The sequence below is a fragment of the Pantherophis guttatus genome, chromosome 1, assembly GCF_059756535.1.
Source record: "Pantherophis guttatus breed Tessera chromosome 1, ASM5975653v1, whole genome shotgun sequence".
In the NCBI taxonomy this organism is placed as follows: Eukaryota; Metazoa; Chordata; class Lepidosauria; order Squamata; family Colubridae; genus Pantherophis; species Pantherophis guttatus.
Genome location: NC_142063.1, coordinates 100,905,355 through 100,919,539, shown reverse-complemented (window position 1 = coordinate 100,919,539; position 14,185 = coordinate 100,905,355). Strand labels below are relative to the sequence as shown.

Below are 14,185 nucleotides of genomic sequence, written 5' to 3'. Positions count from 1 at the left end.
CTGACTGTCTGATTGCTCAGAAGTGCAGAAATATGTACTGGTCATTTGCTTGTATTAGATCTGCAAGATTAGACCAAGATGATTGAAAGAACCCAATAAACGAATTCAATGCCTTCAATATGTTTTTGATGAGGAACATTTCTAAAGAAATTGAAGCATTGCTTTTCCAATCAGATGAGGTTTGTGTTTCTTGTTTGCTGATTCAGGATGTCTGGTAACTACCATACAATAGCAGGCTGGGGAGGGGGGGTTGTATCTAGCCATAGGTATAACTTACCAAAAGACTAACTGTCATTCCAGCAAAATTTATTGCAAAAACAAATCTTCCCCGCTGCCAGATGTATAAACAATATTTTTGCCATTGTGACAGCAAAGTCTTTTGGCTCCATACCATTTTAAGAACTCACAAAATAGTCAGTCCCAATTAGTATCTTAGCAACACTATTTTCAAATTTACTAAGCTTTCAAGAGATTTAAAGGTAGTTCCACTAAATTGCACTAGTTTAAATAGGTTACTAGGGCATGGATGACTGAAGATGGGCTATCTCTATTCAGGAAGGATTGTGTTTGTTCTAGAGTTCTATGCTTGTGAAAAGCCCTATGTGTTTCTTAGATTTTCAGGGGTGGCCTGAATCTAATAGAATCCCTGTCTGCAAATGCATTGCATCAGAGAGACTGTGATCTCATCCAAAACAGGATAAATTTGTTCTACTTTATGAACTTGGCTAAATTAAGTCTCTTCATATAAACTGCCATCTTATATACCATCCAGGGGTGGGTTCTACTTACCTTTACGATCGGTTCGCAGCAGGGCCGCATGCACAGAAGCGTTTTGATGACGTTGGGTCAGTGGGCGGAGCCTCCCGCCAGTTTTACTACCGGTTCTATAGAACCAGTGCGAACCGGGGACAGCCCACAAGGGATACCATCAAACTAGTATCATGTCTTAGTGAATTCCTCAGGATGATCTGCCTCCAACCCATCCCTTCAGCTCTTCTGATAGTGTACTTATCACTGCTATAAATTTGGAGAATTGTCAAACTGAATGATTAATTCATTTATAAAGTTTAGTTGACATATCAATACTGGTTTTGCTACATCCTTCCTTAAAATGAAATAAATAACATTCTTCAGTATGATCGTCTGATTGAAAAAATGTCCAGTCTAGACCATTTCAGTTCCCTGACATCTAAGATGTCAATGTGTAATTGATTAATTCCATCTTTCATTGTGTTTAACTTTCTCATGCTTATGATTCTTGTGTTTCATGTTCTCAGTATCTTTGCACCTTTAGATTTTCTTGTTCTGCTTGGCAACATTAGCAGCAACATATCTGGAAGGCTTTCCTCTAGCAGTGTCAAAAACACTATTAGTAAAATGTCCAAAGCTCTTTTTCAGTAGCATGTTGAGTACCATCCTACCTCAGAGGCCCACTATCATGTACTATATTGTCAGTCATTTTATATTTTCTGTCCACGTCATTTTCTTGATAAAATATAAGAGTTTACTGCTGCCTTTTATGGTGCAATATGAAATTAAGTCTTTGTTCTTGTCACTAACATGATTGTCCACTTCCAATCCCTTCCTATTTAGCTGAGATGACCCTCTTGCTGGGAAAATATGTTCTTGATGTACATGCCAGGTGTTCTTTCTTCATTCTCCCTGGAACACTCTCCCCACCATGATCTCTTATCTGATACTGATCCCCAAATACACATTGACTGAGATAGTTGATTAAACCACTAAAAGTTGGATGATTGAGACATAAATGTTTATTCTGCATGTTAAAAAAATATAGTTGAAGTTTGACTCCTCTCTCTTTCTCTCTCACATACACCCACAAATGCACACAGACACACACAGAGATAGACATGGAAAATTAATGTCTCATCTATTCCTACTGCACACTTAGGAATTTAAAACTGAATGATATCAATATGTCTGTGCTTTCATATTTGAAATAACAATGAAACCTGATACTAAAATCCAGTTAGAGTGCTGGTATAAAAGACACTGTATATGCAGAACTACACATTGAGCTTCTGCAGCAAGACTTCATTTTGGGTCTACTGTTTTCTGTTAGATACCAGGTACATTTCCATCTACTTGGTGTTATGATAGAGAGGCTGCAGTAATAGTTTTTGCTAGCAAATGTTGAAAGCCAAGGCACAGTAGTTAAACTTCTGCTACTGTTAAAATACTGCATTTGACATTCACAGCAGACTTGTCTTTTATCTGCATGCTGTGGTAAAACTGGTGTCAGTTTTAAAGTAATGGTATTGAGGGCTTCATAAATTACTCTGGTGATCCTTAAGAGAAGACAGTGTCACATATAAGTAAGTGTTTTGCTTCTAGGATAATGTATGTCTTCATCTGGCCCAGCAGTCAACATATTGCCCTGTGTTGATGGATATTGTCAGCCTGAAGCTACACTACATTTCACTGCACAATAAACATGGCTGTCAACATCATATAAAGTGAAATCAATTTATCCTGTATGGTCAGTGCATTTTAAATGAAATTAATGTACTGTAGACATGCTGGCAAAAAGGTAGCATATTAGTTATGCATCCACTGTTGCACAATTTTATCCATAAAAATGAATTGCTTGTACAGAACAATCAAAATAATTGTGTGCTTAAACTACAGTTGATGTTTTTTTTACAACAGTTGGCAGGGTTAGGTTTCTGTGTAATTGAAAAAAGTAGATTCAAAAGTAAAGACAGTATAAAACTTGTCCACATTGTAAAATCAGAAGTGCTTTGCAGATTTCTATCAGTTTAGTTTTCATCAAGATTTCAGAGTCACTGAAGATTTGTCATGCATGTGGGCAGCGATCTAAAATAAAGTTTTTTTATTTTTGTCTTGTCATAATTATAGTATATGACAGTTACATTTTGTTCCTATGATACACTTCATGTTTATCATTATTTGCATCTTTTTGTGGAAATGTACAGTACATTATTTTAAATGTACAGTATATCAGTCTCTCATCCCAATATTTTAGTCAAGTATCACAAACTTGTTATACCCATTGCTCAAGAGAAGGATAGCAAATATCCAAGAAACACCAAAATTGTTTAAATTGATAGCTGAATTTAGTATTCATTTCATTCATAATTCTGGAAAAAGGAAATGAGAAGGACCTATGAAATTATCCCTAATCCAGATAACATAATAATAATGTTGGCATCCATCTCCTTTCTTCCTGCTCTGGCATTACAGGAAGTAAAGCAATGAATGGCTCTGCAGCTAAACTACAGCAGTATTATTGTTGGCCAACAGGAGGTGCTACTGTGGCTGAAGCTCGAGTCTACAGAGATGCCCGGGGACGAAGCAGCAGTGAGCCGCACATCAAACGACCAATGAATGCTTTCATGGTTTGGGCAAAGGATGAACGCAGGAAAATTCTTCAAGCTTTTCCTGACATGCACAACTCCAACATTAGCAAAATTCTTGGTAAGTACAAGCATCTCAAATGGAACCGGTCCATTTCTGGGGGGGGGGGGAGAAAGTGTTGCACAGAATCAGGGCCACAAGAGAAAACGCTCTTTCCGTACTTAATGAGACGAGGTGGCGCAGTGGTTAGAGTGCAGCACTGCAGGCTACTTCAGCTGACTGCTAGCTGCAGTTCGGCAGTTCAAATCTCACCGGTTCAAGTTGATTCAGCCTTCCATCCTTCCGAGGTTGGTAAAATGAGGACCCAACACACAGTCACTCATGCCCTCGTTACTTCTCGTCTGGATTACTGCAATGCTCTCTACATGGGGCTCCCCTTGAGGTGCACTCGGAGGCTCCAACTGGCGCAGAGTGCGGCCGCGCGGGTGGTGATGGGAGCGACATGGAGTTCCCATGTGACACCTCTCCTGCGCGAGCTGCACTGGCTCCCGGTGGTCTTCCGAGTGCGCTTCAAGGTTCTGGTTATCACCTTTAAAGCGCTCCATGGCTCAGGACCTGGTTATTTACGGGACCGCCTGCTACCACCAATAGCCTCCCACCGGCCAGTACGCTCCCATAGAGAGGGGCTCCTCCGGGTGCCGTCGGCCAAACAATGTCGGCTGTCGGCCCCTAGGGGGAGAGCCTTCTCTGTGGGGGCACCTACGATTTGGAACGAGCTCCCCCCGGAGATACGTAGGATCCCGGATCTGCGCACCTTCCGCCGCGCACTTAAGACTTTTCTATTTTATCAAGCTGGCCTGGCCTAAATCTTCCCCCTTTTTAAATGTGGAAATTTTAAATTTTTAAATTTTAAATTCGTCTTTTTATAGCGGTATGGGTAAGGCATTTTAAATTGGGGAGCCATTTTAGATTTAATTCTGTTTTAAACGTATTTTAATTGTTTATATTGTATGTTTTTAACTTTGGCTGTGCACCGCCCCGAGTCCTTCGGGAGAGGGGGCGGTATAAAAATCTAATAAATAAATAAAATAAATAAATAAAAATAAATTGTTGCCGGCAATATGCTGATTTTGCAAACCGCTTAGTGCTCTGTAAAAGCACTATGAAGTGGTATATAAATCTAAGTGCTATTGCTAATGCCAAGCAAATATCTGTGGATTGTAGTATAACTAATTATTGAAGACAACATCACTCAGTTATATTTCTAGGATTTATGGTTTAATATATTTTAATACTTTTATTGCTTTGTCTTGTTTTATAATCTTGCTCAAAATAGAAAAAAAGTGCTTTTTGATACTGGACCTATATTGATCCTTTTAGTTCTGTGAGGAATCCTGAGATGTGCCTTATTTTTTTTAAGGGAGTGTACAGTCCCATCAAAAATAGATGAATTACGCAAACCAGAGAATTCTTCACTAACAAAATTTTGAGATTTGGAATTGGCCTCAGTATAACTCGTGTCTTCTCCTTAGATGAAACAAAGCAATACATCTTCTGGATGTCAGTAGCATTATGTTGTACAGAGATAATTAGCAGTATGTTATTACACATATATATAAGAAATCATAGGAAATTAGAAACATGAGCTTTTTGAAAGAGATTTTTATTTGCACTGGGAATATGTTTAAATGAGCATGAATAAAAAGCTTTGGCAGTAATATGATGGTCAAATTGAATGATAACCATTTTTCCTAGCATCTAAACAATAAGAGGGTTAAATAGAAATGTTTTGAGAATTCAATACCCAAGTACATTTTACTTACATTTTTTTTATCCAAGTACCCAATGTTAGGCTATCTTACAAAAAAATTAATCTGTTGATTTTCTACAGAATTAAGATTCAAGATTTGTTTGAAGAATTAAGATTGACTGGGAAGGGAAATGGATATTTTCCCACCAAGTCTTTAAATTAAGATTGTAAATGAAGATTGCAAATGTTAACTAATGGACGAACAATTACCATCTGAATTGAATTTATTTTGCATTATTACACATTTTAACAAAGCTACTTTTCTTACAGGCTTTTTTCTTCTTTTAAGAGATATTCAAAAAACCCTCTAGAAATAAGTATAACTCTGTTCTAAAAAATGTGGTATTTTTCATAGAAGTGCTTATGTTTGTCTACTGCTTTTAGTATGTTGTATGAATAGTCTTTCAGTTTTCTATAAAAAATGTACTGTTTTAGTTTTTGGCAACTATATACTGTCCACATTATTTGTGTGCATTCTTTAGAGGAAAAAAAAAACCTGCTACAAGTATAGTAAGAGTATTCATTGAAATGTAAACATTCAGTATAAATATTTCAGAAGTGCCAGCAATCATATGTTTTTAAAGAAGATATAACATGCCAGGAATTACCTTGCCACCACCAGAGAAAGAAGAAAAGAAAAGGAGAAAGAAAATGTGACAATTTACATATAATATTAGTACACATTTTCCAGGACAATGACAAAAAAAGTTGAAAATATTAAAACAGATTGTTTTGTGTTGTTGACTGGATAATATTTATACAATTTTTCCGTTTGTTGAAGTATAAAAGCTTTTAGTAAAAAAAATAGCTTTCACCCATGTTGACCATAATCATTTTTGTAATCATTTTTAACCAGCTGAAAGTTTTTTCCTTTAAAAAAAATCTCTGCTATTTAAGTAATTCTGTATAAGCAACATGCCCTATTTCACCCTTTAATGTTAGGTATTCTTTTATTAGTGTAGTTTGAATATTTTTAATAGAAATTTAAACTAGTAAAGATATTGCACGTGTACTCTCCATGGAAATTTTAAGTATATACACTTAATCTAACCTATAATTTATATATATACACGGTGTGTGTGTGTGTGTGTGTATGTATACATACATACATACATATATATATATATATATATATATATATATATATATACACACATACACACACACACATACACACACATACACATACATACATACAAACATACACACACAATATAATGAGGGGGTCACTGAATCAGTCACAAAGAAAGTTAAATCAAAGCCAAGATGATTAGAGGATCATCTCTAAAATGCAATTTGCTTACTCTTAGATTATTACATTTAATACATTTATACTTTTAAATATGTATTCAGAAGCTGTGGATTGATTTCAAGATCAACCAAGTAATTAAATCAGATATTTTTAGTACAGCGAAGGGCTTAGGTATGTTTACTGAGATTTTTAAAAAGTAATAAGTTTTTTTCCCCCTTATCCTATAAGCCTTCCATTTCAAAAAGAGTTAAATGTCACTTTAGGTATAAAATATATTTGCAATGTAGAACTGAAGAGTAATGTTAGTAGGAAAAGCCTCAGATCCAATATGATGGATGGTATTAGTTATGCAGCCTTTAAAAATTTCCTGGTACTATCTCTTAATAAATTCATAATTGAGTAGTAGAAGTAACGGCGATTTGATCTTTTTCTCAAGGATATACCCAGAATTTCCTGATAGTTAGCATGCAGAAATTATTATCAAATTTAATATAACTATGGCGAGTTCTTTACTTCATCTACACAGAAATTAAATATTTCATTTCAATTTTTGTAGTCTATTTTTTTCATGATGCCAGTTTAGTGACTAATTAGATTTTCTGTTAGTAAGCCACTTTGGTATCTTTAAATGTATGGAGGAATGATCAACAATCTGGATCTCTTTGACTATGTTATGAAGACTATGTTATGTTAATAACATAGACATAACTATGTTATGTTATGCTTAAATATGTCATAAAGTTACTTGAAAAGTTTTATATCCTCTTCACATATTCTGAAACTTCATTATCACAATATGCCATTCACTCCATATTTTCATTCTTATCACCTGCCTCATGTTCAGGTTGAAGCTCTGAAGGAGAAGGTTTCATCTAGTCTGTAAGTAGAAGTTCTGTAGTAGAGATTACCTTCTACACTGAAGGGTAACCCCTATTACAGGAAGTTTCTGGCTCTAATATTTTGCCCTGCTGATAAGGACAATGAGATTGGAGAGGGAGACAGAACTAATATCCTTATTTTTTTCTCTCGCAACTTGCATGATGTATAAGAAAGGTTGGTAACATTTGAGAAGAACATATGAGAATTAGTTTGATTTGACTTGGCTGATGCATTAAAATGAATTAAGGATTACGACTGAGTACAAGCTTGGAGAATCTTTGGCCTTTCAAATATTGTTGGACCAACTTCAGTAAGACTGATTCATAATGGTTAATGGTCAGAGATTGTTGGAATTATCATACAGCCAGATTCCTACTTCCTGTTTAGAGGTTCATTAGCCCTAAAATGAATAGATTCAACAATTCACTGATATTTATGTATATATATATATATATTTCTATGCAGGTTCCCGCTGGAAATCCATGTCAAACCAAGAGAAACAACCTTATTATGAAGAGCAAGCACGATTAAGTAAAATTCACCTAGAAAAATACCCTAATTACAAATATAAACCCAGACCAAAACGCACTTGCATTGTTGATGGCAAAAAACTGCGCATTGGAGAATATAAACAACTAATGAGATCTCGACGACAGGAGATGAGGCAATTTTTTACCGTAGGGTAGGTATTAGGGGTTTTTTTCTTCTTTTATTCTAGCAAAATATTCTAAATGTGTGAATTTCATCTCTTCCCAACAGTGATCCCATTCCTACTTAGGGTTGAGACTTAACCTTAAATTAAGATTAGCCCATGATTAAACATTTTCCCTCTACACACCCAACTCTGTTGTAGTGATATTAACAATTGATGATAATCTGAATCCACAATGCATTAGCTGGGATTCATTAGTATTACATTGCTTTTAAATTAATATCAATGTAAAATTTACTTCCCATTACTGTTACGATATGGATATGAATTAATTCATTTACTTCATGATTAATACAATTTTATCTAATTAAAAGTTCCTGAAATCTTCAACCATCAAATTTTATGATGCAGATCACAAATCAAAAATATATAAAATCTATACATTTCAGAACCATTCACATATAATTGCAATTGTTTACAAAAATGTTCACTGAAAAAACTGCACTAAATGAATATGAATCTTTGTAAAGAGAACTCAAAACATTGAATCAGATATAGGAATGGACTGAATTTGTAGATTACTGTCTGTATTTTAAGCAACAGTAATGTTGCTTAACAAATCTCCCTTGGAAAAAATACTGAACAATATGCTTTAATTAAAATAACCAGAATTAAATTCTGACAGGTTAACTTTTTTTTCCCTCACTTGAGAGTTCTTCCACTGGCATATACACAATTGCGAAAAGAAGAAAGTCCACTATAAATATTGCTCGCTATGGAAACTTACATTATTCTCCTTCCTGTTATTGATAGTGAATGTCTGTCTTTTCATGGATTCTTTTTATTGTAACGATAGATTCCAGAGCAAATTTTCAGACTCTAAATATTGAACGGAAATCTCATATCAGATGTCTAGGAAACTAGATCATTGATTTTGACTGTTTATGGCTTAGCACACTGAAGGTTAAATTTTTAATTTTTTATGTAACTCAAATTTAGATTAAAAATTGGAAATATGATTAGGATTAGAATATAATCCTCATTTAAGACAGTAAGGCAATCTGAGAGGGACAGATGACTGACTTTGCAGCAAGAGAATAAAACTTATGATACTCAAATATGTCAGTTCCATATTCACTTAAGAATATCATTATACAGCAATTAAAGCCCAATAAACATGTTGAGGAGTTAGAGAAGAGCTATCCTCATGATCAAGGATCCTGTTTTATTCAGATTCTGGATGTTGTGGAGAGTAGCATTCATAATCAAGTCAATGTGGAAAAAGTTCCCCTTCAGATTCCTTTTCCAGATGGAGAAAGAAAAGAGCTACATGGAAGGTCAGCAGGCACAGCCCTAGCTGTTTGGAGTGCCCATTGAAGCCCATTAAGATGCTTAATGATGTCTGATCCTGGGATAATGGACTGTACACTATATTCGTTATATTGGTTATGGCTCATAACCAATATGACGAATTTGCTTTATAATTGTAATATAAAATGCAATATAATTTACATTGTGTTACTAAACTATTGTCTTACTGATTTTAATTGTTTCTGAGCTCACAGTCTCTTGGTTATTGACCTGGTGTCTTAACTACTAAACCAAACTGGGAGACCCTGAATTCTAGTACTACTTTTGGCACAAAAACCAGTAGGGTGACCTTGGGCCAGACACTCTCTCTCAGCCCTAGGAAAGAGACAAGGGCAAAACACTTCCAAAAACCCTTGCCAAGAAAACTGCAAGGACTTATCCAGGCAGTCACCAGGAGTCAACACTGACTCAAAGGCGCGCATGCGTGCCCGCACACACACACACACTAAACCAAAACAAAACAAAGAAAAGATATCATAAATACTGATAGAAGAGAATATTTGTAGCTCAGGGTTGCATTGTGGGGTCCTTGATTATTTTCTTGCAGATGTTTTATTACCAAACTAGGTGACATCACAAGTGCACTGATAAATAAGTCTGTATCGATTAAATTATTCAATATGTTTTAGAAATAAAGAGCTGCTGCATCCTTTCTTAAATTGGTAGGGAGCACTTTTCAAACATACCTTTGTTTCCTTGTAGGCAACAGCCTCAGATTCCAATTGCCACAGGAACAGGAGTGGTCTATCCTGGTGCTATTACTATGACAACAACTACGCCATCGCCTCAGATGACATCCGATTGCTCCAGCACTTCTGCTAGTCCTGAGCCCAGCATCCCTGTCATTCAGAGCACTTACAGCATGAAGACGGACAGTGGGAGCCTGGCTGGAAATGAAATGATAAATGGGGAAGATGAGATGGAAATGTACGAGGACTTTGAGGATGACCCCAAATCAGACTATAGCAGTGAAAACGAAGCCCACGAGGCTGTCGCTGCCAACTGAGGATGTTTGCTGAATTACTCTGACTTTGTTTTCTTTTCTTTTCTTTTGAAGAAAAAGTTCTTAAAATGAGCCTGCATGCATGTATGGCTCCTACAGTTACATCTGCAGAATGGTCTTAAATGTTTCTTATTGTGTGACACAGATTGTTCCCTAATTTTCATGAACTTTTTTAAACAATTTAGGTGAAGACATTAAGTATCAGACATTGGGACTTGAAAACTGATATGAATCAATTGTTCTCTTACAAGTCTTATCTCTCTCTCTCTCTCTCTCTCTCTCTCTTTCTCTCTTTTTTTTTTTTGTCTTATTCTTTCCTCTTCCTGGATGCTGATAAAAAGGTTTAAGTTACTGTTTTAATGGGGGTTTTACATTCTCACTCAGGTATGCTGTGCCAGCCTACAGATTGTGAATGTGTTTTTATTCTGAATTATTTTGAAAAACAAAACAAAAAACCTACAAATTTCCTATCATGAAACAGAACAAGTCCTAAGCGTGTACATCTATCTGTATTAGCTCATCCTTTTTAAAATAAGGTCTCTAAATTCCTTTTTTCCCCTCCTTAGATATAGCTGACCTTCTGATGTGCCAAACTTTCCTAACTTCTGAATCTTAATATTTTAAAAGAAAAGTCTTAAGGGAGACACTGTAAAGTCTTAGACAATCCTTTGGCATCTTAAAAATACTGATAAATCTTAAAAGAAAATCCTACCTTTTCCAGAAAATTGTAAAATACTCAGGAATCTGGAGACAGGATATTGCTTAAAAAGTGAATATGATTGCTACAATGCACTTGTTCAATTGCTTCTGCCTCTTGATGTACCATCAGTGTGAAACATGAGTAAGCACAACAGAGTGATCACCAGCTAAGACAGGCCTGTCTTAGCAACATAAATCCACCTTCAAGCCATTTTCTGTCCCTTTGCTTTGAATTCTTATATTCAGTCTTAATTACATTTGGTCTTAATGTATTCATTCCAGAATGTCAGGGGGCCATGTAGTAAAAAAATATGTTCAAATGTACTGTTGTAATGGCATTATCATTTGTTTGCCTTTTATTTCTTTTAAAGAGCCCTTCCCCCTTAAAGTGTGTGGCATCTTAAAAATAATGAGGCACTTAATATTGGAAAGGAATAACTCTCTATTTCTCTCTCTCTCTCTCTGTCACTCTCTCACACACACGAGAAAATGTGTTTCTACATGTCAGAAACACTTGGAAAAATGTTATTATTAGTAGAACAGTATCATATACAGGAGAGTATACAATATTTACCTACTATGCTGTTTCTTTTTAGGATAATTTGTGAGGCTTCCCTATAGTACTTCTGTTTTCTAATCTTGAGTTATTGTATGTTGTCAGACAACACTTCATATATTCCCTACCTAGTATGCCCAGTGCTAGACATAATGAAAGTTGTAGCGTAACACAGTATCGGGTGCAAGGCTTAAAACTATTTCTGTTAAGTTTATGTATTAGATTACCTTAACCTTTGTCTAGTACATAGACAGCCTAGAAATCCAACATAGTCTTCCTCTTTCTTGGAGAGTAAAGTGCTGCCACTGTTTAGAAATCTTCCTATTGCTAGTCCGATAATCATCCTTTGATGATACTATAGAAATTTTAAATCTTGCAGATAATCTGTGTTGAATATTAATTATAGAGAACCGAAAAGGATGCAAAGATCATCCTTGTACTTAATAATTTCACTTTACTCATTTAGATGCATATGCTCAGCAGTATTTGAAATTTTTCAAAACTTTATTATCTGCCATATAAGAAAAACAAAATGAAAGAACATAAAGCTATACCCCAAGGTCAGTATTTGTGAATTATGCCAGGTCCTTTAGATCAAAACTGCTGTAGAAATTTAAATTCTTATTTATTTCAGTGCTAATATATAGTTTTATTATACATAATATTGATTTCTAAGGAGCCAAGGGCAAGGTAAAATAAAGCATTCCCAAATTAAACATCCAGCTATTTGTGGATGTCAGTATTTAACACTGAAATTTGAAATTGATGCATTTAATGTATTTCAAAGTATAAAACCTGGTTAGTGTCTTATAAACTCTTTAAAGAATTTTCACCAACTCCTAAGGTAGAAGGCATTAATATTCTTTGATTTAAAAATATAAATGCTTTCTTCTTTAAATCTTACTATCAATAGTTACAACTATTTCTAACTGCTACATATACCAGAAAGATTGCAGTTTTATACGCCTTCTAAGTAAAACCTGTTTCACGTAGACATTTTATGGTATGGCAGGGTAAATTTTTCCATGCCAATCAGATTGTCAGTGTGAATGTTTAATGGTGATTAAGAAAATATATCAGGTATTAATCCAAATGGAGCAGCTGCCTCACCATTGCCCTTCCAAGTAGTATGTTTCATCTAAACCATTTAATTATAAGAAGGTGAATTGTGAGTTCTGCCTTCTACAGACATGCCATTCTTAAGACTGGAGAAAGATTCTTATTAGCTTGCTCAGGGGATAAGAGTGCCAGGTTTTTCAATAGCATTTTAGCACTTTGTAGGATGGCAAAGATGATAAACCACCAAGTAATAAATCTATGAAATATGACATAGGTTCTTCTACACTTAAACGATTGCAATCATATCTTTGTGCCTAGAGCTTCCATTACCGAGAATGGCAGATGAGGCACCCTCTGTTTCTGTTTGCAATGGGAAGTTTACATAGAGAGACTTGGTCTTTTGATAGAGGCCATTGTATCTTTTTGCCTAGTTCTTTTCAGAGGGTTTTAGACTGGTGTTCTCATTAGCAACATTAACGGAGTGTCGAGCCAGATTATCGTCATGCTATCACAGATCTTGTAGTTTTAGCACAAAGAGAAAAATATGACCTAGCAGTTTCCAGTAATTATTTCTAGAAGTGGAGGCAGTTCTGCAATTTTACAATAAGAGTGTTTAATCCACGCAGCAAGCCGACTGATTATTTGTGTGGGTGTGTGCGTGGATGTGTGGATGCATACACACACAGTCATTTGGCAGCCATTCTACAATCTAGAATAGAATCATTTATCTTTTCTATTTATTTGAATGAATGCTTCTCTCATATCCCACAGTTATGACAGTAAAACTGGTCTAGCCAAGATGTAAGGGCACTTGTTATCATTAGCTGGTGAGAGTCCTCTTTATCTAGTTAAGGTACTGAAATAAAATCCTTTGTTGTCTCTGAGATTGCTTAGGAATTTGAACTGATCTAATAGATGTAGCTTGGATGGGAGATAACCCATTATTTCCTAAAGAATTACTATTTATTAATTTCCTACAAGTTTCTCCTGTTATAAATCTCTCTCCATTCTACATGTCGGGGGTTGTGGTTGTTGTTGTTTTTCCCCATAGCTAGAATGCTGTATTGCTAGCATTGTATGTTTTGTAATTATTTTTGCACAAGGGCAAACATTTAGTTTCGTGCGTTATTTTCTTTTTATAATTCTATGACCATGCCAAAATAATATTCTGCAGGCTGGCAGAGAACAAAGGACTGTTCTTTAGGACTGAAACTTGATTTTTACTCATACTACAAAAACACACACTCACAGATGTTGTTTCGTAAGTGTAATAAGCACTGGATATAAATGGTATTTTTTATCACTTCTAACTAATGTGAAACTGTTGTACAAAAAAAAACGACATGAACAAAAGTCATCTGTTTCGACTCGTGTGGGCCTGCCTCACAGTTGCCGGATTTGAGTCATTTTTTTTATGTCTTGTTATTTCATTTATTTATGCAAGATTCTTATATGTATGAATACTTTGTTTGAGCTCCAGTCCTCCATCTGTGTTGATGATCTGTAACTTAAATCTGTGTTCTTGACTTTGATTGGCTCTTCACGAATCAGCAGATGGTAGAGTA

The 14,185-nt window shown here is 35.3% G+C and overlaps 1 protein-coding gene across 27 annotated transcripts in view; it reads left to right on the top strand.

Moving 5' to 3' along the window:
• Positions 1-11,329, top strand: part of SOX6 (SRY-box transcription factor 6) — a 492,935-nt gene extending 481,606 nt beyond the window's left edge. For 20 of the 27 annotated variants that reach the window (XM_087879414.1, XM_087879426.1, XM_060687705.2 and 17 more), the window contains 3 exons: positions 3,226-3,459; positions 7,746-7,962; positions 10,006-11,329. In XM_087879414.1, the coding sequence (XP_087735540.1) occupies positions 3,226-3,459; positions 7,746-7,962; positions 10,006-10,309 (755 nt within the window). In that variant the 3' untranslated portion in view covers positions 10,310-11,329. The remainder of the gene's footprint in view (positions 1-3,225; positions 3,460-7,745; positions 7,963-10,005) is intronic. The other 7 variants (XM_087879472.1, XM_087879442.1, XM_087879469.1 and 4 more) reach the window with 1 other exon arrangement.
• Positions 11,330-14,185: the final 2,856 nt, after the last annotated feature.